Source organism: Opisthocomus hoazin, chromosome 7, assembly GCF_030867145.1.
Source record: "Opisthocomus hoazin isolate bOpiHoa1 chromosome 7, bOpiHoa1.hap1, whole genome shotgun sequence".
Classification (NCBI taxonomy): Eukaryota; Metazoa; Chordata; class Aves; order Opisthocomiformes; family Opisthocomidae; genus Opisthocomus; species Opisthocomus hoazin.
Window position 1 is genome coordinate 71,860,051 of NC_134420.1, and position 25,786 is coordinate 71,885,836.

General features: G+C 59.9%; 1 protein-coding gene across 2 annotated transcripts; it reads right to left on the minus strand.

Moving 5' to 3' along the window:
- Positions 1–550: 550 nt before the first annotated feature.
- FRMD6 (FERM domain containing 6) lies at positions 551–25,274 on the minus strand. 2 transcript variants are annotated; one of them, XM_075427219.1, is made up of 14 exons: positions 25,226–25,274; positions 14,363–14,545; positions 13,414–13,504; positions 13,056–13,135; positions 12,280–12,356; positions 11,185–11,371; positions 8,532–8,687; positions 7,673–7,738; positions 7,497–7,565; positions 6,121–6,295; positions 4,992–5,327; positions 4,747–4,872; positions 3,566–3,657; positions 551–3,454 (listed from the first exon to the last, which is right to left on the minus strand). In XM_075427219.1, the coding sequence occupies exons 2-14, from the start codon at positions 14,459–14,461 to the stop codon at positions 3,170–3,172; spliced, it is 1,839 nt and encodes a 612-aa protein (XP_075283334.1). In that variant the 5' UTR covers positions 14,462–14,545; positions 25,226–25,274; the 3' UTR covers positions 551–3,169. The 2 variants fall into 2 exon arrangements, with proteins under 2 accessions (XP_075283334.1, XP_075283333.1); XM_075427218.1 differs by having other exon boundaries at positions 12,993–13,135.
- Between the last annotated feature and the right edge of the window lie 512 nt (positions 25,275–25,786).

The window sequence follows — 25,786 nt, forward strand, 5'->3', positions numbered from 1 at the left end:
TGGGGCCAGACTCTTTCCAGTGGTGCCCAGCGACAGGACAAGGGGCAACGGGCACAAACTGAAGCAGAGGAAGCTCCAGCTGAAGATGAGGAAGAACTTCTTCCCTCTGAGGGTGACGGAGCCCTGGCCCAGGCTGCCCAGGGAGGCTGTGGAGTCTCCTTCTCTGGAGATATTCCAGACCCGCCTGGCCGCGGTGCTGTGCAGCCTGCTCTGGGTGACCCTGCTTGGGCAGGGGGTTGGGCTGGGTGACCCACAGAGGTCCCTTCCAACCCCCACCATGCTGGGATTCTGCGATCCCCTCTGCAGCCCTTCCTGGGGACACCCCATCCCCGGGAGCGCTGATACCCAGCACCGCTTCCACAGAAACCACCAGACCCAGCGGATCAGCCCATCCATTCCCCGGCCGGAGGCAGGAGCTGCCTCAGCCGGTTCTCCGGCGCCGGGCGATGCCGGAGCGGAGAGCGCGATCAAGGTAACGCGTTCGTTACCTCCGGACACGTTTCATCACTGGTTGAAGCTGGGGAGCGTTTCAAACCACCGAGAGCCAACGTGATGCAAACAACGGTCACTTTATTGCCGTCCCCAGCCGTCCCGCAAAAGGCACGCAACAGAACTTCACCGGCACGAAACCATCTCGCTGCGGGGTGTTTTTTTTGGCGGCGTTTCCCTTGCGTTTTCCTTCGGCAACAGTGGCTCTCCCATCGCCCCGACGGGAGGATCCTTTCACAGAAAGGACTATTTCGTTGGCGCGGACAGACAGCTCGTTCTTGATGGGCCAGGCGGGCACTGCCACCCCGTCCCCCACCCTGGGGACCCGCGTGGCCATCCTGGCCACCTGCAGAATCAATGGCACCTCTGTGTCCCCCCCTGCTCCCCGGCGAGGAGGCTCCGATGGCTCGCCCGGCTCCGCTCCCGCTTGCTCCATCGCAGCCGCCCGGCATCGCTCCAGCGCTTCGGTTCGGGTTCGGCTGCGGGAGAACGGCGTGGGGGGAGAAGCCCCCCGACCCCCATGCGTTCTGAACTGCGTCGAGCGGTGCTTTCCACGATCCACGCTTTCGCTCCCTCCAGTTTCGGCAGAGTAGTGGGTGAGGGTCCCGTGGAGGGCACCCGGGGCTCGCCGGCGGAGGGGGGGCCAGCAGGACCCCCCAGCTGGGTGCTGCAGCCCCAGTGGCTTACACAGGGGGAAAATAAAAAAAGAAGCTGGGGATGAATTTCAGGGGTTCTCCTGCCCGTTTCGGCACGGCTGAGCCCCGCTGCTGGTGCACACGCCGATCCCCCCGGCACAGCGCAAACCCGGCCATGGGTGGGGGTCTGCGGCGGGGCTGCTGCCAGCAAACCCCGGCGTCCCAGCCCGGGATGTGGTACCCACAAAAGAGGTTTTTGGGGTGCTGGCAGCGGTCCCCCCGAAACCAGAGCGGGGCACATAGCCCTGAGCCCCCCGGCAGCATCCCTCCGGCTGCCCCGGGGGCTTTAGGGGTCACCAGCCCCCCGGCTCGCCCCGCCAGCGTTCGGCTAGCGATATTATTTTCGTGTAATATCCAACGTCGCCGGCTCTCGTGCCGGGTGAGGTCAAGCCCTGGGGTGGGGGCACGCTGTGCCGGTGCCAGGGTCCCGCAGGGCACAGCCACGGCAGCGCCCGACGCTCTCGCCTGCCGCAGTAACACCGATTTTTTTTCGCGCTGTGCCAATAGCTGCGCTCCTTTTGGTTCCAGTGCCCTCTTCTCGGCTCCCCCCCCCAACATTTCTTACAAAAATAAGATTGTGCTTATTAATAAAATAATAATTTTTTTTTTTTTTTTTTAAGAAACGTTTCCAGTTAAAAAAAAAAGGTGGTATATCAAAATATGGCGAAAACTTTGGCTGTCAATTGCTAAACTCTAATTAAAAATATCGACTAAAAAGGCATTGTGCTGTGAATATTAGCTGCTGCGATGCTTCACCCTCCGGTGCCGATGGTAAATGTGACACCCGGGCGGGTTAGCTTCCTCGGGACACACTCAGAAGTCACCCTCGGGTTTCTCCAGCACATCAGCATCATCCTTTAGCAGAACTGTCAGAGACTTAAAGACGCAGGAAAAGCCTTGGTAAAATACACGGGAGGCTGCCCCGGCGAGAGCCACCCTTCCAACGCGGTTGCATACGCGTTCTTCTCCAGAGGAAAGTCTGTTTTCTCGCCTTAGTGCTTCGAAAAAAATTCGACTGTTTATACGATTCCTTACAGAAGAGAGGCAGATCCTTTGTGTAAAAGGTGTTTTAGAGCAGAAGTAAAACGCAAATGGGTCTATAAGATCCAGACATATATAAACATACATACCTCGATATATTTATATATGTAATCTCTAGCTATTCAAAGTTTGGGGTGCATTATTGCAATATCCTTACAGGTGACCTATTCTTTTCCATTCTCCTTTGCTTTTGGTTTTTCTTGGGTGGGTTTCTTTTTTGGTTTTAGGGGGTTTTCCTCAAAAAAAAATAAAAAGAAAAAAGAAAAATACCAAGCTGCAAACGGCTCCGAGAGCTCCCAGCCGCCTCGCTGGGACCGCTCTGCCCTGACCTCCAGCACGTGTTTTTGGAAGAACCGGGCTGATGCTCTGCCCCGGCGGCCGCTGGCCGTGCCTTCCTCCACGGTACATCCCCCCGTGCCCGGCGCTCCCCGCCTGGTTATTGCTTAATTCTCCCTCCCCATACTGGCCTTTAGGGTATTTACATTTCTTTGGCTTGACTTGAACGCTTGACTTGAAGCCTGGCACTTTCTCTCCGGCATCGGTTGCCACCAAGCCACCGCCGGAGCCACCAGCAGCGCCGAGGATGGGGGCAAGGAGGAGAAGAGGCCACCGAGGCAGTGAGAAAACGCGGGTTGGCTTCTGCTCGCTCAAACGAGTTGCGCTTCTCCCAGTCGGAATAAGCCAACTGGTGCTCGGCACAAACTCATCCGGAGGAGAAAGGATGCTGGGGGACCGCCGGCGGGACTCCACCTTGCCTGGGGGTCTCCGCCGTGCCCGGGGGTCTCCATCCTGCCCGCCGTCGGGGCAATCCTCCGAGCGCAACGGTGCCTCGGTTTGCAGGGAGCGGTGCAGGGAAAGGCGGCGTTGACGGCCCCCGACGCAGGGCAGGGAGCCCCAGCCTCCCCCCACCGAGGGCGGGCAGCCGGTCCTGCTCCCCGCGGCGCTCAGACGACGAACTCGGGGACTTCGTCGTGGGTGAGATCCAAGGAGAAGTATTTGCTGGTTCTTTTGACGGGGAAGGTCTCCTGGATGTTGACGCACTGCTGGGCCAAGCAGCCATTGCAGTAGAGCCCTTCCTCCTCCAGCCCGTGGGCGCAGCCGAAGGTGTAGCTCTGGGCCGTGTCCTGGCAGAGGTTGGCCAACTGCAAGAAGTCCTTCTGGTAGAGCCGAATGTCATCCAGGCTCAGGCTGTGCCGGTCCGTTGACGTCTTCGGTTTCCTGCACGTTGTCTGGGGAAAGCAGAGAGGGGGCTCAGGACCCGCCGGGGAGCCGAGGGGGTCGGGGAAACCCAAAACGCCGGCGTTTGGGGGTTTCCCCAAAGCCCCACCAGCGCCACGTACCTGGGGTAAGGAGTCGGTGCTCTGCCCCCGCAGCTTCACCACCGTCTCCGAGGAGCTGGAGGTGGAGGAGCTGATCTCTTTCACGATAAGCCCTGTGCAGGGGGGAGAGGAAGAGGAGGGTGTGAAGGTTATTTCCAGGCTTCTCAGCTCTCTTGGGATCCGTGCCTGCTGCCCTTGGGGGCTTGCCCTTGCTTTGAGGCAAAGGCACCCTCAGCTCCATGGGGCCTCGACGGCTCGGCTTGCAACCAGCTTTAGAATCACAGAATCATTAAGGTTGGAAGAGACCTCTAAGATCATCAAGTCCAGCTGTCAAACCATCATCAACAGGCCTGCTAAACCATGTCCCCAAGTGCCACATCTACACGGGTTTTGAACCCCTCCAGGGATGGGGACTCCACCACTGCCCTGGGCAGCCTGGTCCAACGCCTGACCGCTCTTTCAGTACAGAAATTGTTCCTAATGTCCAATCTGAACCTCCCCTGACACAACTTGAGGCCATTGCCTCTTGTCCTATCGCTGGTTACCTGGGAGCAGAGACCAACACCCACCTCACTCCAACCTCCTTTCAAGCAGTTGTAGAGAGCGATGAGGTCCCCCCTCAGTCTCCTCCAGACTAAACAGCCCCAGCTCCCTCAGCCGCTCCTCATAAGACTTGTTCTCCAGACCCCTCACCAACTTCATTGCCCTTTGTTTTACTTACAAAGCATCCTGAATTTGCACCAAAACAGCACCCAAAGCCATCCCCAGGGAGCCTGGCATGCCGGAGACCTGCCAGTAGCACCCAGCATGGAGCTGGAAATGTGGGCGACTCTCTGGGCGCAAGCACGGCTCCGGAGAAACCAGGCTCACACGTGTGATAACAGCAGCCGTGCTCATGGGAACAATCAAGGGGTTGGCACAAAAACGGGAGAGGGGGCCAGCAAATAAGAACATTGCCAAAATTATGGCCATTGCCCATGGGCAGGTCCTGTCATGGTCCCCTGGTATCTCCAAATAACCTTTCCCGGGGAACCCCTTCTTTTTATAGCTCCACCAAATCTACCCCATCTCTCCTTCGACCCACTGGGTGAACAGCTTTTCCCAGTGTCCCAAACGGATGCCTCGGGCTAATTTTGCTCTGCCAGACACCAAAGGTCTGCCTGGCACTGGGGAACTGGAGATAAAAGCAGCCACCACCTCACCTGAGTGCCCGTTGTACTTGCGCGACAGCAGCATGTCCTCTGTGATGTAGACGCACATGTCGGGGCTCACCTCCATCTCACCAGCCTGCTCCAGCTCCCGGGGGTCATCCACCAGCATCTCGATTTCTGCAGGCAGGGAGGAGGTGGGAAGAGGCATTGAGGTCCACCTTCAGAGCACCCTCCAACCCAATCACCCGGCGAGACCCAAGCCGAAAAGCCCACCCTCAGGGCAGCGGGTGTCTCACCATCATCTTGGGAGTCCTCCTCCAGCCGGTCCTTCCCACCGCTCTCCACCCCGGAGGTGTGGGAGCTGCCGTGGCTGGTCATGGAGCTGCAGGTCTTCAGCTTGCGGTGGGCGCTGGTGCCCGAGAAGCCATCCTCGGGCCCCATCTCCCTGGGCTTGGGGTCGGTCTCGATGCCCGAGGTGTGGGAGCTGCTGTGGCTGGCGGTGGAGTGCCGGGACAGACGCTTGTGCCGGATGCTGCCGGCGCTGCTGCCGCTGGCCCGCGAGCGCTTCTCCAGCTGCTCCATGTCCAGGTCCAGCGTGTCGCTGATGTAGGACTCGCGGTACTGCTTCTTCTCTGTGAGGCCAGCGGCATGCCGTCGGCACGCGGCAGCCTGCACCCCAACCCATGGGGTGCACTGGTCCCCCCGGGAAGGGCATGGCCTCCCCCAGCACCCCCAGGGCCGTGGCCAGCCCAGGCCAGTGGGGTGGGACAGCAGAAGCCAGCCTTGTCCCGGTGGCTTTTGGGGATGGTGAGGTGGGGTGGGGAGCCTAAAACCTGCAGTACTCTGTGCTGGGTCGCTCCTCCAGAGGAGGAGGAGGAGGAGGAAGGGGAAGAAGAGAAGGAGGAAGAGCAAGAAGAAGAAGAGGAGGTGGGAGAAGAGGAGGAGGAAGAGGAGGAGAAAGAAGAGGAAGAAGAGGAGGAGGACAACAAGGAGGAAGAAGAGGAGGAGGAAGATGAGGAGGAAGAAGAATAGGAAGATGAGGAGAATGAGGATGAGGAAGAAGATGAGGAGGAAGAAGAGGAGGAGGAGGAGGAATAAGACAAGGTAAGACAAGGAGGACAAGGAGGAGGAATAGGATGAGGAGGACAAGGAGGAGGATGAAGAGGAGGAGGAGCAAGAAGAGGAAGAGAAGGGGAAAGAGGAAGATGAGGAGGGAAAAGAGGAAGATGAGGAGGAAGAGCAGGAGGAAAAAGAAGAGGAAGAGGAGGGGAAAGAGGAAGATGAGGAGGGAAACGAGGAATACGAAGAGGAAGATATTATGTTTGCACAAGGGCTTTCTGAACTTGGAGATGGGACGTGGGGCACTGGGAAGCGCCGCACCGAGGCACTGGGAGGAACTGGGACCGCAGTGGGGCTTGTGCCTACCCTCATTCTCCTCCAGCCTGCGGACCTGGCGCAGGACGGGCTGCAGGTTCATGTAGAGGCGGTGGCTGCTGCTGAGCAGCTGCAGGAGGTGGCGGGAGCGCAGCGGGCAGCCCGTGTAGTAGATGAGCTTCCTGGCCGAGGGCAGCCCGTCCGGCAGGATCTCAAACTTCTTACCCTGTGTGGGAGACGGGGAACATCAGCCCCAGAGAGAAAAATGCTCTAATTCTCACCCAGTCCTGCTGCAGCCCAGCTGTTCAGTACAAGAAGGACACGGAGCTGTCGGAGCGGGTCCAGAGGAGGGTGGCAAAAATGGTCAGAGGGCTGGAGAACCTCTCCTACGAGGACAGGCTGAGGGAGCTGGGGCTGTTCTACCTGGAGAAGAGAAGGCTGTGGGGAGACCTTAGAGCAGCTGCCAGTGCCTGGAGGGAGCCTATAGGAAAGGTGGGGAAAATCTTTTTAGCAGGGCCTGTTGTGATAAGACAAGGAGTAATGGCTTTAAGCTAAAAGAGGGGAGATTTAGACTGGATATAAGGAAGAAATTTTTTACCATGAGGGTAGTGAAACACTGGAACGGGTTGCCCAGAGAGACGGGAGATGCCCCATCCCTGGAAACATTCAAGGCCAGGTGGGACGGGGATCTGAGCAGCCTGACCAAGGTGAAGATGTCCCTGCTCACGGAAGGGGGTTGGGCTAGATGACCTCTGAAGGTCCCTTCCAACCCAAAGCATTCAGTGATTCTATGATTGCGTCCAGCTCTGGAGCCCCCAACACAGGAAGGACATGGATGTGTTGGAGCGGGGCCAGAGGAGGCCACGGAGATGATCCGAGGGCTGGAGCACCTCTCCTACGAGGACAGGCTGAGGGAGCTGGGGCTGTTCAGCCTGGAGAAGAGAAGGCTCCGGGGTGACCTTAGAGCAGCTGCCAGTGCCTGGAGGGGCCGACAGGAAGGATGGAGAGGGGTTTTTCACAAGGGTGTGCAGTGACAGGACAAGGGGGAACGGCTCTAAACTAAAAGAGGGCAGATTTAGATTTGATATTGGGAAGAAACTCTTCCCCATGAGGGTGCTGAGGCCCTGGCCCAGGTTGCCCAGAGAAGCTGTGGCTGCCCCCTCCCTGGCAGTGCTCAAGGCCAGGTTGGATGGAGCTCTGAGCACCCTGGGCTGGTGGAAGATGTCCCTGCTCATGGCAGGGGGGCTGGAGCCAGATGAGCTTTAAGGTCCCTTCCAACCATGACCATTCCATGATTCTATGATTCTATTAACCCCCCAGACTGCAATCACCCCGCTTGAGGTCTGTGCATCACCACCCCACGCCCAACCCAGCGCCCGGGAGCGACGCTGGCAGAGATGCTCTGCCCCGGGGGTGGTGGCACTCACCACGAACACCAGTTTCCCCACGTTTGTCCAGGGGAAGTCGTAAAGCAGCTGCTTTTCTTCGTCCAAGTTCTGCAAGAGAGCAGGGGCACGCCCGGCTGAGGGTGCTGGCAGGGGCTGTCCGTGCCCGCCGGGCAGCGGGCAGGGAGCCGAGCCACCGCCCTCGCTCAGCCGCCTACCTGGAAGATCTGGATGCCCCGCGTCGTCAGCCCCAGCGTCAGGGAGGCTTCCACCTCCCTTTTGTCCTAAGGGAGAGAAAAAAGAGATGCTTTTAAATTGCATGACGTGGATAAATCTGGTCCCCGGGCCACGTAGCCTCCTGTAGCCACCCCATCTCCCATGCAGCAGCAGCTGCATGCGGTAGGTGCCACGTTAATCACAGATTCATTTAGGTTGGAAAAGATCCTTCAGATCGTTGAGTCCAGCTGTTTAATTAACGATGCACACACGCCACCCGGTCGCATCCTCTAACACCCTCGCTGGCCTCACCTCCAGGCATCTACTGTCCCCCTCACCGGCCAGAAACACCCCAGCCCGAGGGTCTGGGCAAGCGGTTTAACCTCAGAAAACTTGCAAGGACCTTCAGAAACAGAGCTGGGGCACTTTTGCGCTCGAGCCCACCCTGCTGCTACGCCGGCACCATCTGCTTTCCCAAAGGCTTCTCCTCTTTAACTTAAGGATGCTACAAAACGGTTTGGGAAGCACCAGCTCGCAGCAAGCAAATCGCTTTGTTCCCAGGAGCAAAACCCAGCAGGTATTTCTTGGAGGTGGGATACCAAAAAATAAGATCCCAGAAACCTCACGGCTGCCTCCTCGCACCCCGGCAAACCTCTCGCATCTCCACAACTCGTAGAAAATGGCAGGACTGTACAAAGCTGCATCTCCCTGTATCTCAAGAAGGAGACTCCACAACCTCTCTGGGCAACCTGTTCCAGGGCTCTGTCACCCTCAAAGTGAAGAAGTTCTTCACAGTTTCTCCTTTCAACAAAAAGCGGCCCCGAATCCAACGCCCAGCCTGGGCTCGCAGCCGGGGCTCACCTTGTACAACCTGTAGTAGTGCACAGCCACGTCGTCCAGCCGGACGGCCTCCTTGATGTACTTGAGATGGGCTTCGGAGGCCGTCAGGGCAAACTGGTCCTTGTGCATGTTGGGGACGTGCTTCAGGATGTAGTCTTTGCCCCTCTTCGCAACCACCTGTTTCGAGGAGAAGAGAAGCTGGTCCAGGGGAGCTGCTCCATGCTCGCTCTGGGCTGGCTGCCAGCCCCACGCTCCCGGACAGCAGCGAATTCCAAGGAAAAGGGGAATTGGAGCAGTACGCTCCGTTATAGCGACCCACAAGCAAAAGTAGATCATAGAATCACAGAATCATTATGGTTGGAAAACACCTCTAAGATCATCGAGTCCAACCATCCACCCAACACCACCATGCCTGCTAAACCATGTCCCCAAGTGCCACATCTTTTTTGAATCCCTCCAGGGATGGGGACTCCACCACGGCCCTGGGCAGCCTGGTCCAACGCCTGACCACTCTTTCAGGAAAGAAATTTTTCTCAATATCCAGTCTGAACCTCCCCTGATGCAACTTGAGGCCATTGCCTCTCACCCTATCGCTGCTTACGTGGGAGAAGAGACCAACCCCCGCCTCACTCCAACCTCTTTCAGGCAGTTGTAGAGAGCGAGAAGGTCCCCCCTCAGCCTCCTGTTCTCCAGACTGAACAGCCCCAGCTCCCTCAGCCGCTCCTCATCAGACTTGTTCTCCAGACCCCTCACCAGCCTCATTGCTCTTCTGGATACAGCAGCCAACAGCTTCTCGCCAGCAGGATTTCCCACTGGGAAGTGCAGGCGTGCCGATCCCGTGGAGCGCACGTCACCGGAGGTGCCCGAGCTGGGGCAGGCAGAGCCACACACGGGGTCCCTGCGTGGCTGGGGACTTGGCCCAACAAAGAGGAGATGGCAGACTTGGGGCAAAACCCAGAAAGCCCAGGAAGTGCGCCATGGTGCCTACATCTTTTATTAATCTTCCCAGGATCTGCTGGCAGCCCCGGCTGTGGGGAACCATGGGGGAGGCTCAGCTGCTCGGGGTCCAAGGGCACATCACATGCAGCCATGCAGCTCCTCTCCTCTCCCCTCCTCTGTAAGTAATATTTGCCCATCTGGTAATAAATGGACTTGTTTTGGGGTACCCTGCAGAGGTGGGACCCTTTGCTGCAGGGAGGGAGGTCCATGCCAAAGGGGGGGTCCCTGCTGAAGGGGGGTCACTGCCGAAGGGGGTCCCAGCCAGGAGCTGCCCGTGCCATATGGGACCACTTCCTGCTCCGCTCCTGCACAAAGCCATCAGGATGGCATCGCCCCAGCGATCCCCATCGTCAGAGGTGACCTGGGGCTGCGTGTCACCCTGTGCCTTGCCTCAGTTTCCCTCCAGGACGATCCCAGGAGCTGCCTACACCCGTGGCTGCTGCCAGCATGGAGGACACTGGTTCCCAAAGGGCTGCAAAGCCCAGGGGGTGCACACACCGATGGCAGGGTGACACCGCGGTGGCACAGGGCATGCAGGGAAGCACCCCTGCAGCACACAGAGAAACCCCCAGCAGCGGCGTGGGCCACCACACCGACCCCAACCCTCCCTGCCCACAGCTATTTGCAGCCGGCAGTTGTCAGAGGTTATTAATAACCGGGACCAAGCCAGAGACGAGGAGGCAGCAGGACCGCTGGCCGCCCGGGAATCACAGAATCACAGAATGTTCGGGGTTGGCAGGGACCTCTGTGGGTCACCCAGTCCAACCCCCTGCCCAAGCAGGGTCACCTTCAGTAGGTTGTAGAGGACCTTGTCCAGGCGGGTTTGGAATATCTCCAGAGAAGGAGACTCCACAGCCTCCCTGGGCAGCCTGTTCCAGGGCTCGGTCACCCTCAGAGGGAAGAAGTTCTTCCTCATCTTCAGCTGGAGCTTCCTCTGCTTCAGTTTGTGCCCATTGCCCCTTGTCCTGTCGCTGGGCACCACTGGAAAGAGCTTGGCCCCATCCTCCTGACACCCACCCTGCAGATATTTATAAGCATTTCTAAGGTCCCCTCTCAGCCTTCTCTTCTCCAGGCTGAACAAGCCCAGCTCCCTCAGCCTCTCCTCGTAGGAGAGATGCTCCAGTCCCCTCCTCATCCTCGTAGCCCTCCGCTGGACTCTCTCCAGTAGCTCCTCATCTTTCTTGAACTGGGGAGCCCAGAACTGGACACAGGACTCCAGATGGGGCCTCACCAGGGCAGAGTAGAGGGGGAGGAGAACCTCCCTCGACCTGCTGGCCACACTCCTCTTAATGCACCCCAGGATGCCATTGGCCTTCTTGGCAGCCAGGGCACACTGCTGGCTCATGGTTAACCTGTCGTCCCCCAGCACTCCCAGTCCCTCTCCAGCAGGTCCACCCCAAGCCTGTACTGGTGCCTGGGGTTGTTCCTCCCCAGGTGCAGGACCCTGCATTTGCCTTTGTTGAACCTCATCAGGTTCCTCTCTGCCCAACTCTCCAGCCTGTCCAGGTCTCGCTGGATGGCAGCACAGCCTGCCGGTGTATCCACCACTCCTCCCAGTTTGGTGTCATCAGCAAACTTGCTGAGGGTGACCTCTAACTCTGCGCAGCCCAACATCAGCAGCCTCTTAGGAGTCCACGCAAGCTTAGAGCGGGGGAGCCCATCACGGTGCGCTTACCCAGGCGGGGAAATAGGCTTCGGGCTCAAAGTACTTCCCGTAGTGCTTGTTGCGCTTGAAGTCACCCAGGTCGGCTTGGAGGGCGAAGGCGGTGAGGAGGAAATAGGCTTCCTCGCGCAGCACGCACTGGGAGTGCAGCACTTGCTTCCGCAGGTGCCAGTAGTAGTAGTAGCGTGCGGTCCGGTCGCTGTGGGGGAGCAGAGGAGAGAGGGGAGGAGAGGGGAGTCAGTGGGACACCCACCCACCCACCCACCTTGCAGCCCGGGGCGTGGGAGACAACCCCAGCACTTTCCCCCCGGTGCGAAGCTCTTACGGAGGGAGCAGGGCTGGGTGCCGAGTCGTTTGCCCCCTTTTCCCCGGTTCGTTAAAGCCGGGGCTCCCATTACAGCATCACAGAATGGTGGGGGTTGGAAGGGACCTCTGTGGGTCACCCAGCCCAACCCCCTGCCCAAGCAGGGTCACCCAGAGCAGGCTGCACAGCACCGCGTCCAGGCGGGGCTGGAATATCTCCAGAGAAGGAGACTCCACAGCCTCCCTGGGCAGCCTGGGCCAGGGCTCGGTCACCCTCAGAGGGAAGAAGTTCTTCCTCATCTTCAGCTGGAGCTTCCTCTGCTTCAGTTTGTGCCCGTTGCCCCTTGTGCTGTCGCTGGGCACCACTGGAAAGAGTCTGGCCCCGTCCTCCTGACACCCACCCTGCAGATATTTGTAGGCATTTCTAAGGTCCCCTCTCAGCCTTCTCTTCTCCAGGCTGAACAAGCCCAGCTCCCTCAGCCTCTCCTCGGAGGAGTGGTGTAAAACCGCAGCTGCTTCGCTGTGCCGAAATTTCCAGGCCTCCCACAGCCAGAACAAACCCCCCCAGAGCACCCTTGCGTGGCTGCAGACGCCATCGTGTCCCCACGCGCCCAACACCCTGAAAATCGTTTTTGCCCTGAAACGGGCTCCCTCCCAGCCATTAAAATCAGGGTTAAGCTGTGACAAAACCCTAACCACGACGTCCCCAGCCCACCCAAAAGGCTTTGCTGTCGCTGGGTGGGAGCGGCGTCCCCAGATGCCCCCGGGTGCCCACCGCGGCGGGGACGGGTGGGTGCACCCTACCTGATCAGCCTGCCGTTCTCCACGTAGTACTGCACTCGGAAGTGGATGATCATCGGGGGGCCAAACTGGTCGATCCCCTGAAATGGTGGAGATTTTCAGGGCTCCTGCGGAGACCCCCAGCATCGCACCCCAGCCCCTCGCCTCGGCTCGCCCTGGGGCCAGGCCCATCTCCGCCACCCCTTGCCCCCCACGGGGTGAAAGCTGCAGGGAGGAGTTCATTTTGGACATGGACACCCATTTTTTCTCCCCAGGGGATTTGGATCTAAAGAAGTGGGTCGCTGGGTTTGAGACCCTCAGGGCACGTGCAGCCCCCCGCCGCCACCGTCCCTCCCCAAGCCATCTCCCACCGGTCCCCATCTCAGGTGCCAGCTCAGCGCCAGCACCGGAGCCTCCACACCAACCCCCTTGGCACGCTGCATTGCAATAATTAAAAGGTGTTTTGGGGGGGAAAAAAACCCCAAACGCTTGATTTTAGAAACTGGAAGAAACGGACACCATCAAAATAAGAGAGGAACGAACTCCCAGCTCCAGGGTGGGGAGCGCGGAGGACGCGTCCCCAGCTGGGGCTCGCGGTGATGCTCGGGGTGACGGCCACCAAACGTCACCCAGGTTTCCCTCACCTTGCCCACCCACCCTGCCGCCCCACGCTGTCTAACAGCCAAGTGCCCCCCCATCCCCGCCCCTCGGCTGAGTTCCCGGGTCCTGGAAGTGACCTGCGATGGGGACAGAGGTGGCCTTACTGCCGTCAGCTCTCCATGCAAGACCTCACCGCTGACCTTGCTGGCCTCCTTCTTCCACTCCTTGGGGCAGTACTTGTAGAGTTTCTGGGCCAGGTCCATGTACACGTGCTCATTGTCTGGGTGGGACAGAGGTGGCATCAGCATCCCCAACGTGTCCCCTGCATCCCGCCAAGCCCTGTCCCGGCCCCTCCCCGACCCATCAGCAGGTGGTACGGGGGGGTCCATAACCTCCTCGTCACCCGATGGGAGACCACCAAAGGGCTGGGTAAATTTGCACCCACCTTTGGGCAGACAAGCACCCCGTGTCCGGTGGCACCGCGCCTTGCCAAGCCGTGATGGCATCACGCTGGACCGGCCACGGGCACCGAACCCACGGCGTAAGCCCCTGACTTACTCTGGATGACGCTGAGCCCGAAGAGGTGACAGTCCTTCAGCCTCAGGAGGTCACACACCTGCACCAGTAACTCGTGGCACAAAATCTTCACCTGCAAAAAAAAAAAACCACCCATGAGTGGTCCCCACTGCATCTGCACCAAACCCCCCGCCGTGTCCTCAAGAAGGACCAGGGCCGGCAGGCTGGGCTGAGGGGTGCATTTTTCCACGGGGCCAACGTGGAAGCCCCCAAAAGCAGGCTCCCACCCTGGGGTGCAGGACCAGAGCCCTCCCGGGGATGGGATGCGCGGGGGACCACGGGGCAGCTCAAGAGCAGCGGGCCTACTGTAGGTGACCCTGCTTCGGCAGGGGGGTTGGACTAGATGACCCACAGAGGTCCCTTCCAACCCCTACTATTCTGTGATTCTGTGATTCTGTGATTCTGTGATTCTGTGATTCTGTGATTCTGTGATTCTGTGGGCGGTGGTGGAGACCTCGCCGCAATCGGCCCCGCGCTGGGGACACGGCTTTGGGGGCAGAAAGCAGAATATTGGGTTGTGGGGAATTAAAGAAATAAAAAGCAGAGGAATTTTATGTTTAAATGCTACATCCGAACCAGAGCCAAACCCCGTCCTGCTTATTTGCTGGGGTATGGGAGATCGAGTGGCCATCCACGAGGGATGCACGGAGTGAGGATGGAAGGAGGAAGGCTTGCGCGCTCCCCGTCGTGCCGCCCCGTGGGACGGCACGTGGCAGGTCACCCGCCGAAAATCACGGCGCCGAGCCAAGAAGCAGCAGGAGAGCGTGAAACGTCGCCGCAGCCTTCAAGGGGAACAACTCGTGGGGGCTTCTCCAGCCGGCAGGCTCCCAGTTAAAACCAGAGCTTGCAAAGGCACCCGGCTGGAAGCCCCTGGGTGTGATGAGCACGTCGGTGCTCAGCGGGGTTCCCCCGGCCCCCCGCCCCGCCTTACGTTGATGATGATGTTCAGGGAGTCGTCGTTGGGGAGGAAGATGCAAACGCTGCGGCGGTCCTGCATGACTCTGTTGTTGTGGAAGGGCAGTTTGTTCATCGTGGTCCGGGCTCGGGGCTCGGGGCGGGCAGCGGGCACCTCACCGGCGGGCCGGGGCGGCCTCGGTCCCTGCGGGTGCCATCCCTGCGGGAGAGAGGGGGGCTGAGCCCCGAGCACGGCACCCCCAGCTTCTCGCACCCCGCTGCGGGCATCCCCCCCACCCATCACCACGTCCCCCAGAAGCGGGGGTCACAGAGGACACCCCAAAACCCCTGAGCGTACCCCACCATGGCCACCCTGCGTCCCGACCCCGGCGCCGCGGTTAGGGCAGCGCAGGATCGCAGCCGAGCCCGAAAAAAACCTGAGCCAGCAGTTTCATTCTCCCTCCTCGGGTTCAGAAAAACCTCAGGAAAAGCTTTCCTGGCATAATTTATAAAAAATACCAGTCTATCTGCTGGGAACAAACCCGGCCCCGCCGGAGGGGAGCGGCGCAGCGGCACGGGAGGTTTTGCTGCCGGCAGCAGAAAGGCGAGGGGCCGGTGCAGGGTCCCGTGGCAGGAGCTCTGAGCCCCCTCCAGCACCATTGCCCCCAGCTCCAGCTCTTTACTGGGGTTAAATAACCCAACCCAAGCACGGACAGTGACTCGCAGATGGGAACCGCTGTCTCTTGCCGTTTCCCGATGTTCCCCTAAATCCGTATCGAGCGCGAGGATCCGTCCTAGCTCTAACGCCAGGCAATTCTTATTCTTTATTTCAAGGGCAAATATTCCTTAAGCACTTTTTGCCCCACAGCCGTCCCCAGGGACACAAGTGCACGCATGACGGAACGAGCAAGGATCTTTAATCTGTAAACTAGTTCACCCATTTCCTAAGCCATAGATTTATGCTGGCACCGAGGACGGCATAGTGTCTCCCTCCTCACCAAATATTTGCTTTGGTCTACAGGAAAATGCCTTTGGCTTCCAAAACAGTTTAACTTGCATATTTGTACGGCAGGGAAAAAAAAAGTGCCCTGAGGTGACTTTGTGTTCGGCAGTTCGTGGGGTTTTGCAGAAGCTGGGAAATCCAGAGGTGATGCTCTCTCGCCACGCCGCCCTGGGTTTGCATCACCGAGGCCCCGTGCAGCTGTGCAGCGTGGCCATACATCCACGCATTGCAGATGTGCAGCATGGCCATGCACTGCATCCATGCATTGTGGCAATGCATCGTGGCCATGCAGTGCATCCACACATCGCAGACGTGCAGCGTGGCCACGCACCGCATCCATGCATTGTGGCAATGCATCGTGGCCATGCAGTGCATCCACACATTGTGGTGATGCATCGTGGCTATGCATCACAGCTGTGCATTGCGTCCCTGCATCGTGGCCGTGTATTGCATCTGTGCATTGCATCCGTGCATCATGGCCATGCATCGGGACCGTGCACTGCATCCATGCGCTGTGGCGGTGCATTGTGACCATGCATGGCATCCATGCATTGCATCCCTGTATCACAGATCTGCATCACGGCCAAGCGCTGCATCTATGCACTGCATCCATGCGTTGTGACAGCGCATCGTGGCCATGCATCATGACCATGCACTGCATCCACTCATTGTGGCAGTGCATCGTGGCCATGCATGGCATCCATGCATCGTGACACCGCAGCGTGGCCATGCATTGCATCCATGTCTCACAGATCTGGATCACGGCCACGCACTGCATCTACGCATTGCATCCATGCATTGTGACAGCGCATCGCGGCCATGCATCATGACCATGCACTGCATCCACTCATTGTGGCAGTGCATCGTGGCCATGCATTGCATCCATGCATCATGACCATGCACTGCATCCATGCATTGTGACAGCGCATTCTGGCCACGCATTGTGGCTGTGCGTTGCATTTGTGCATTGTGCCTGGGCGTCACGGCACAATCATGGCCATGCATTGCATCACTGCATGGCATCCATGCATTGTGACAGCGCATCGCGGCCGTGCATTGTGTCTGTGCACTGCATCCCTGCATCGTGGCCACGTATTGCATCTGTGCATTGCATCCGTGCATCGTGACCGTGCACTGCATCCACACGTTGTGGTGGTGCCTCATGGCCGTGCATTGCATCCATGCATCACAGACGAGCATCATGGCCATGCACTGCATCCATGCATTGCATCCCTGCATTGCGACAGCGCATCACAGCCATGCATTGCATCTGTGCCTCGCACTTGTGCATTGTGCCCATGCATCACGGCCGTGCCCAGACATGATTGATCCCAACGGGGAGCAAACAGCGCCGCGGACGGGTTGGTTTCAAGGTTCATTAAAAATCACAGCGGTGAACAAAACGGGGCTGAAGGTATTTGGCAAACGTCCTCGCCCCGGCTGGGCACCCGGCAGCTCTTGTGCACCGACGCGGGGCTGGGCGTGAAGCGACTATGGGGCCAAACTCTTTCCAGTGGTGCCCAGCGACAGGACAAGGGGCAATGGGCACAAACTGAAGCAGAGGAAGTTCCAGCTGAAGATGAGGAAGAACTTCTTCCCTCTGAGGGTGACGGAGCCCTGGCCCAGGCTGCCCAGGGAGGCTGTGGAGTCTCCTTCTCTGGAGATATTCCAGCCCCGCCTGGACGCGGTGCTGTGCAGCCTGCTCTGGGTGACCCTGCTTGGGCAGGGGGTTGGGCTGGGTGACCCACAGAGGTCCCTGCCAACCCCCACCATGCTGGGATTCTGTGATTCTGTGACTTGCGTGGGCTCTGGCCACATCCCTGGCAAAGCAGCTGTGCCCCGGGGCACCCTCCAGCACCCTCCGCACCGCACTCCCACCCAAAGCTCTCCTGCAGCCCCGTGGGCTACAGCCGGCTCCGAACTACAGCCACAGGCATGAAACACCCCTGATTTATTGCTAAGCCCATCATCGGGGGGTTCTTCTCTGCCGCCAGCGCCGCAGCATCCCCGCCACGGGAACGGGTCCCTCCCCAGCCACAGCCTCCGCACCAAGCCCTGCTCGCAGCGGGATGCCCGAGGAAAACACCTTCTCAAGAGCACTTGGAAATGAAACCAAGTCTTCAGGGCGCTGGCTAAAACCCCGGTGTCACAGCTCATCACCTCGCTGCCTCCGAACTGCCTTTAAAAACCAGGCAGGAGCCGGGCACCGGGCCCCACCGCGTAGCTCTCGTGTCCCCAGGGAGAGCTTCGCAGTGGCACCACGCTGCTCTCGGCATCGCGGGGCTGCTCGTCCCCACGCCAGTCGATATATTGACTCCTCCTCAGAATCACAGAATCCCAGCATGGCAGGGGTTGGCAGGGCCCTCTGTGGGTCACCCAGCCCAACCCCCTGCCCAAGCAGGGTCACCCAGAGCAGGCTGCACAGCACCGCGTCCAGGCGGGGCTGGAATATCTCCAGAGAAGGAGACTCCACAGCCTCCCTGGGCAGCCTGGGCCAGTGCTCCATCACCCTCCTGCAGCCTGAATTGATCCCTGAGCGCTGGGGATTAAAATGCACGAGCTGGCATCAGCGAAACCCGGGCATCGTGTGGCTCGGTGGGGACGGCATCGCCATGGCCAAAGAAAACATCTGCCCCAGCAGCAGCTCTGCAAGAGCGAGAGCAAGCAAAGCAACAGAGGGGGGGGAAAAAAACCTCACGTAATTTGGTATTTGGATAGAAAATCCTCCAGTCCCTGCTGCTGAATCATAACGCCCCATCAGACGAGCTCAGTCTCCGCACAGGGCACTATGTGGGTGGCCGGTGGCTTTGCGAGACCCCTCTCAGCTCCAGGAGCTTCCCCCGGGGGCTCTGCCAGCCCCTGCGAGCTGGAGCCGCGGCAGATTTCGCAAGCGGGCACAAAAAGCCCTTTCCAGGGCGATGTGCCTCCGGCAGCCTCGGCCAGACGCCGGCAAATTCTTTCCGAGCATCTGCTGCTCATTCCTACAATGTCAGCTTTGATTCCCCGGGACCCCAGTCGCTCCCGCTCCGGCGCAAGCGCCGGCGTGAGGCACCAACATGCCCGGCTCCGAGCTGGGAAGAGCCGGGATTGCAGGGAGAGAACCCCTGGAACGCTGCGTCACCCCACAGCCCCAGAAGGAACCTCCACCCCGGGCAATTTTGCAAGGGGTTTTCCATCCAGAGAGCAAAACTGGCCGGAAAAAACACTGGGAATGAGGAGTCGGGCACAGATCAGCCTCCGCAGCGCCAGGAGATCCAGGTTTTCCAACTGCATTTCCCTTGCTATGGCGAAAAGAGCATTAAAACTCCATAGGAACGCACTGCAAACCCCTTATGCACTTTGTAACTTCAAGGCTACGAGGAGAAAATTCCTCGATCCACCGCGTTTTCCAGCCCTGGGTGCCGGAATACCGTCTGCCTCCCTCGTACCAACGGCACGGGATAACCCCCCGTCCCAAAGCCCTGCTGTAAAGAAAATATCCCGCCATAAACCCGCTTGGAAAAGCAGCTCGGGCCGTCGCCGCTGACTCGGCGGGGGATTTATTCGGCACGGGGTCTGGGCGGGCGGAGGATGGGCCCGGTTCAGTCGGAGGTGCCGGAGCAGCGTGCCAGGCTCTCATAGGAAATACAAATTTGGACGCAATTCCAGGGTTGGGGATTTAGCGTCGCTTGAACTTGCCGGCTGAGGTGGGTTTTTCTTCCAGACCCGCAAGAGCGCAGCATCCGCGCATGCGGAGCGAGGCTGGTTTGTGCGTGCAGCACTCCTTCCCCCCTCCACGTATTTAATTAGGTTTAAAAGAAGCGGCTGAGTCCCCGTGCCCGAGGGTTTGGGTCACGTCTGTACCCCCACGGTACCCACCGGACCATCGCAGCGCTGACCACTCCACCCAGCCACAGCCCCCAGCCCCTAGAGAGACCCAGCCCACTTCTCCACCGCTCAAACTAATCCCTCCCTTGCCAAAATATCCACTTTTTAAAAAAATTCTGCCCTACCGGCCACCTAACCCACCGCCAGGCTTTTGTTCCAGCCCTCCCGAGCCGCAGTGGGGCGAGGGGTGGGATTCGGCACGGGACCCACACGTAGGCACGCAGCGAGCAGGCTGCCCAAAGCGCCGAGCGAGGCGGGAAGATGAATTCACAGGGCAGGAATTTCTTGTTTGGAAGGGTTCGGAGTCGGTGTTACCCCACATCACAGGGCGCAGGTATGCGCGAGCTGTTATTACAAGTTTTAAGGCCATCGCTTAATGCAGCCTCTACCGACCCAAAAGCCAGATTCATTCCTGCTTGCGGTTGCCCCGTAATTAAAATCGTCTCCAATTCTTCATGAACTCAACAGTTTCCTCCTAATGAAGAGAGGCAGATGAAAGAGACCTTCGCTGGGAAAAAGGACTCGGTTATAAATATTACATTACTTCATCCACCACAAAAGCTATTTGGATGCTGGAAACTCAGCCCGGGCAGCTGGGGGCCAGCCCCACCAGATGCCCCGAGCGCTGGAGGTGTCCAAAAAGCCTCTGCAAGGAAGGTCCCTCCAGGAGCTCGCTCGTCTCCACCTCCGCGACGCTCCTCCTCTTCCTCCTCTTCCTCCCCTTTGGCTGGGCCAACAGCGATGGGCGCCTTTTGGGGACACCCAGGGCTGGCTGCAAAGGGCTTGGGCCAAGGACATCTTCCCCAAACTGGTGGCTTCTCCATCACCTCCTACTTGAGCCGCAGCCGCAATCGCAGCCAGTGCTGGGGACGAGCCCCGCGGGACATCCCGTCAGGGCACAGGGAAGCGCAGGCAGAGCCATGGCAGCTCGGGAAACCGCTCCCCCCCGTCCGTCCTTCCCCCACACATGGAGCTGAATCCGGCCTGGAAGCGCTGAGCTTCCATCCGCCCGCGACCCACGGCAGAGCCACCCCAGTTCCCTCACTTCAGTGCATTAAAAAATAAATCAAGCTGCCCGGCCTCGGCCGAGGATGCTCCCAGATATGGATTTTGCTGGCACAGGCTCCAGCGAGGGAGGGAGGGAGGGACGGCGCCTGCCCTTCCTCTTCCCTCTTCTGCTATTGAACCAGCCCCTTCCATGGTATTTCCTTCCGGAAAACTTTGCCCCGAGCCTTTGGGATCGGAGCAATAGCTGCTAAGAGCAACCACCTGCATCAAGACTGGCTTGGGGGTCTTGCCCGATAGGGCACGCGTCTCCGGATGCCGTCCCCACTGCCGCGTTCCCGGGGGCTTTATGAACCAACTCCCAGCATCGCCAGCAACAAGCCCAAAACCTCCCAGTGTGTCGCTCCGAAGGATGCACACGGATGGGACCCGGTGCCTTTGCTCCCTCCTCCATGGGCAGGCTGCAGCCCTCGCTACCAGCAGCATCCGTAAATCCCTCCCCAGGATGCTCCGGTGCTGGGCAAACCCTTCCTTCCCAGGGGAACAAGGGCAAGGGCAGGGTCCTGCACCTGGGGAGGAACAACCCCAGGCACCAGTACAGGCTGGGGCTGACCTGCTGGAGAGCAGCTCTGTGGAGAGGGACTGGGAGTGCTGGGGGACAACAGGGTGACCATGAGCCAGCAGCGTGCCCTGGCTGCCAAGAAGGCCAATGGGATCCTGGGGTGCATTAGGAGGAGTGTGGCCAGCAGGTCGAGGGAGGTTCTCCTCCCCCTCTGCTCTGCCCTGGTGAGGCCCCATCTGCAGTGCTGTGTCCAGTTCTGGGCTCCCCAGGTCAAGAAAGATGAGGAGCTACTGGAGAGAGCCCAGCGGAGAGCTACGAGGATGAGGAGGGGACTGGAGCATCTCTCCTGCGAGGAAAGGCTGAGGGAGCTGGGCTTGTTCAGCCTGGAGAAGAGAAGGCTGAGAGGGGACCTTAGAAATGCCTCTAAATATCTTCAGGGTGGGTGTCAGGAGGACAGGGCCAGACTCTTTCCAGTGGTGCCCAGCGACAGGACAAGGGGCAACGGGCACAAACTGAAGCAGAGGAAGCTCCAGCTGAAGATGAGGAAGAACTTCTTCCCTCTGAGGGTGACGGAGCCCTGGCCCAGGCTGCCCAGGGAGGCTGTGGAGTCTCCTTCTCTGGAGATATTCCAGCCCCGCCTGGACACGGTGCTGTGCAGCCTGCTCTGGGTGACCCTGCTTGGGCAGGGGGTTGGGCTGGGTGACCCACAGAGGGCCCTGCCAACCCCTAACAACCTGTGATTCTGTGGAACACGCTTTCAGAGACCCCCATCCCCAGCGCCCCGCTCCTGGGAACGCTCCCGTACACGAGATCAGTGCCCAAACCCATCCCTGCTCCAGGAACTCTGCAACGCTTCACGCACACGGGAAGGAGGAAAAAACAAGGACGCGAAACGCTCTGCAGAGAGCCGGGAGCCCGAAAACCAGCTCCATCTTCTGCCGAAACGCTCACGACCACGCCTGGAGCACCCAGAGCCCCCTCTGCCCCCGCCGCCGTCCTCGCCTCCAGCCCCAGCTCCGGCAAAACGAAGCCAAACCAAGTTACTTTTTTTAATCCTGGAGTGGGCAGAGGGGGATTTGTCTTCCCCCCGGCAGCTCCGCTCTCCGGTTCTCCGGCTGGGAGAGCTCCTCAGCCACGCCAGAGCCTCCGTAAACTTCCTCGCCCCAGCAGCAACGGGGGAAAAGCTTTTTTTTTTTTTTTTTTTTTTTTAATTTGTTTGAAAAATATCCTAAGCCTGCTTTTCAGACAAGGGGGAAAGAAAGAAAAAAAAAAGCAGAAAATTAAGAAGCAGGCAGATATTTTAACCCCCGCCATCGTTTGTGTGCTCCATCTGGAGTCCAAAGGCTGCTTATTTTTTTTTTTTTTAGCAGGAGGGAGCTGACATCATCTCCATTTGAAATTCACATTTATTTTTACATCTGGTCTGAATTAATCTTTTTCAGCGTACTGACTTTCATGTAATGGAATAATTGCTTACAGACTCTGGGTTTAAAGAGCCTGAATAAACCCGGTTTAAAAAAAGAAACCCCTTTACAAAACGATAGTAAAAAAGCCAGTACCTATAACCAAACCCCGGTACGCCTTCGGGACTGGGAGCTTGAAACGAAACAACGTCGCTTTCAAGCAGGAGAGCTCCAATTAATCCCTGCTTTCTCCAAGAATCGGAGAGCCCCGTGGAAAAACACCGCCGCAAACCAGGCCGGGAATTAGGCAGAGCAGCGAAGCTCGGCGCGCCCGGCTCCGCGCCGAAGCATCACTGGAAAAGCGGAGTTTGGCTCAGAGGGAAAAGCGTCCTCATGGCCAGGAACGCATCGGCCGTCAGCAGAAAAAAAGCTCATTGGGGACTGCAAGGCGACAGCAACGGTGGCAGCGGGGTCGGGGGCACCATCTTACTCCCATGGGCGAGGCAGAGGACACGGGAACACCAAGCACTGTCCTGGGCAACCTCAGCCCCGGCTTCCTCGCTGCCGCGAGGGCACGGTGTCAGTTAAAGCTCCGTTTAAAATCTTCACGGGTTCATCCTCGCCACTTCCCGAGCCTGGCGGGGATTCGCATCCCCGGTGGGAAACACGGAGAAGACCGTTAGCGGCTCTACCAGGCACCAGCGTGCACTCTGAGCCATGGCACCCGTGGGGGCACCCATGGGTGAGTGGGGCCCACGGACGAGGGGTCCCACAGGTGACTGCGACCCAGAAACAGGAGGATCCATGGATGAGAGGACCCATGGGTGAAGGATCCCATGGGCAAGCACAACCCCCAACCAAAAGGATCCATGGATGAAAGCACCCATGGGTGAAGGATCCCACGGGCAAGCACAACCCCCAGCCAAAATGATCCATGGATGAGAGCACCCATGGGTGAAGGATCTCATGGGCAAGCACAACCGCCAGCCAAAAGGATCCATGGATGAGAGGACCCATGGGTGAAGGATCCCATGGGCAAGCACAACCCCCAGCCAAAATGATCCATGGATGAGAGCACCCATGGGTGAAGGATCTCATGGGCAAGCACAACCGCCAGCCAAAAGGATCCATGGATGAGAGGACCCATGGGTGAAGGATCCCATGGGCAAGCACAACCCCCAGCCAAGAGGATCCATGGATGAGAGCACCCATGGGTGAAGGATCTCATGGGCAAGCACAACCCCCAGCCAAAATGATCCATGGATGAGAGGACCCATGGGTGAAGGATCCCATGGGCAAGCACAATCCCCAGCGAAAAGGATCCATGGATGAGAGGACCCATGGGTGAAGGATCCCACAGGCAAGCACAACCCCCAGCCAAAATGATCCATGGATGAGAGGACCCATGGGTGAAAAGGACCGCGGGTGAGGGCACCAACAGATGATGGGGCCCATGGGTGAGGGTCTCATGGGCAAGTGCAACCCATGGGCAATGGGACCCATGGGTGAATGCAACCCATGGAAAAGAGGTCTGACAAGACAAGATGACCCACAGGTGAGGGGACCCCTGGTGAGTGGGATCGACAGGTGGTGGGACCCACGGGTAAGAATGACCCACGAGCAAGGGGGTCCCACAGGCAAGGGGACATGTGGGCGAGCATGACCCAGGGGTGAGGGGACCTGTGGGTGAGTGTGATCCACCGGCAAGGGGACCCACGGGTAAGGGGACCCACTGGTGAGAGCAACCCATGGGTGAGCGTGACCTGTGGGTGAGCGTGGCCCACGAGCAAGGCGTCCTGCAGACGAGGGGTCCCTTGGGCGAGCGTGACCCACAAACAAGGGGTCCCATGGGCGAGTGTGACACACGGGCAAGGGGACTCGCAGGCCAGTGTGACCCTGGGGCGAGCGGCCCCGTGGGCGAGGGGACTCGCGGGTGAGGGTGACTGTGGTGTGACGGGCCCCGTGGGTGAGGGGACACGTGGGCGAGCGTGACCCTGGGGCAAGGGGTCCCATGGACAAGGGGATTTGTGGGTGAGCGTGACCCTGGAGTGAGGGGACTCATGGGCGAGGGTGACCGTGGGGTGAGGGGACTTGTGGGTGAGCGTGACCGTGGGGTGAGGGGTCCCATGGGTGAGGGGTCCTGTGGGAGAGTGTGACCCCAGGGCGAGGGGTGCCATGGGTGAGTGTGACCCCAGGGCAAGGGTGACTGTGGGGTGAGGGTGACTCTGGGGCGAGGGGTCCCGTGGATGAGTGTGATCCCGGAGTGAGGGGTCCCATGGGTGAGGGGTCCCGTGGGTGAGGGTGACCGTGGGGCAAGAGGTCTCGTGGGTGAGAGTGACCATGGGGTGAGGGGTCCTGTGGGGTGAGTGTGACTCCGGGGTGAGGGGTCCCATGGACGAGGGTAACCATGGGGTGAGAGGTCCTGTGGGCGAGAGGTCCCGTGGATGAGGGGTCCCATGGGCGAGGGGGACCGTGGGGTGAGGGGTCCTGTGGGCGAGAGGTCCCATGGGCGAGGGTGACCGTGGGTGAGTGTGACCTCGGGGTGAGGGGTCCCGTGGGTGAGGTGACTTGCGGGCAAGTGTGACCCTGGGGTGAGGGGCCCCTTGGGCGAGAGGTCCCATGGGCGAGCGCGACCCTGGGGCGAGGGGTCCCATGGGCGAGGGGTCCCGTGGGCGAGGGTGACCGTGGGGTGACGGGTCCCGTGGGGCGAGGGGTCCCATGGGCGCGGGGTCCCGCGCACAAGCGGCCCCGTGGGCGAGCCCTTCGCGGGGGCGCGCAGAGCCCTGGGCCCCGCGGCGGGGGTCCGGCGGGGGGGGGGGGGGGTCCGGCGGGGCAGCCCGGCCGCCTCTCCCCCCCGCTCCCCGCTGCCGGCGGGCGGAGGAAATGACTCGCATTCCTGCAGCCGGAGCCTCTCGCACTCCTCCGGCACCAAACTCATCCCCCGAGCGCAACAAGCAGCCGCCCCGCGGCTGGGCCCACCGAGCCGGGACCCACGGAGCCGGGACCGCGGTGATGGGGTGGGGGGGGGGGTGGGGGTGGGGGGGCCGGGCGCGAACCTACCTGCGGCTCCGGGGACCGCGCTGCCAAGCCGAGCCGTGCCGAGCCGAGCCCAACCCGCCGCCCCCGCCCCTTCCCAGCCCGCACCGCCCCGAGCGGCACCGGCACCGCCTCCCGCCCCTTCCCGGCCCCGGGACAGCCGCGGAGGGGGGGGCCGAGCAGCCCCGTAGGGAGCCACCCCCCCACACCCCCCCGCTCCATCCCACCGCGGCCCGAGGGGTGCGGGAAGTCGGGCATCCCCCCCCCCCCCCCGCCAAGCCCCCCGTGGTCCCTCCGGGATGAGCGATCCTGCCCTGGAAGGGGCATGAGCATCCCCCGGGAGGGCACAAGGGCACCGGCCCCGGGGGCTTGGGCATTGCCCGGGAGGGGACCCGAGCTTCCCCAGGGGGTAATGTACCACCCCCCGGCAATATACCATCCCCAGCGATATACATCATCCCCAGGGATATATACCATCCCCGGGGAATATACTATCCCAAGGGATATATACCAGCCGTAGGGATATATACCATCCCCAGGGATATCTACCATCCCAAGGGATACATACCATCCCCAGGGATATAT

Coding starts and splice junctions, on each gene's coding strand:
- FRMD6 (XM_075427218.1), bottom strand. CDS start 14,461: ATGAACAAACTGCCCTTCCACAACAACAGAGTCATGCAGGACCGCCGC. Junction 8,688..11,184: donor AAGCCTATTTCCCCGCCTGG/GTAAGCGCACCG, acceptor TCCTCGAAACAG/GTGGTTGCGAAGAGGGGCAA. Junction 4,873..4,991: donor GGAGGACTCCCAAGATGATG/GTGAGACACCCG, acceptor CCCTGCCTGCAG/AAATCGAGATGCTGGTGGAT.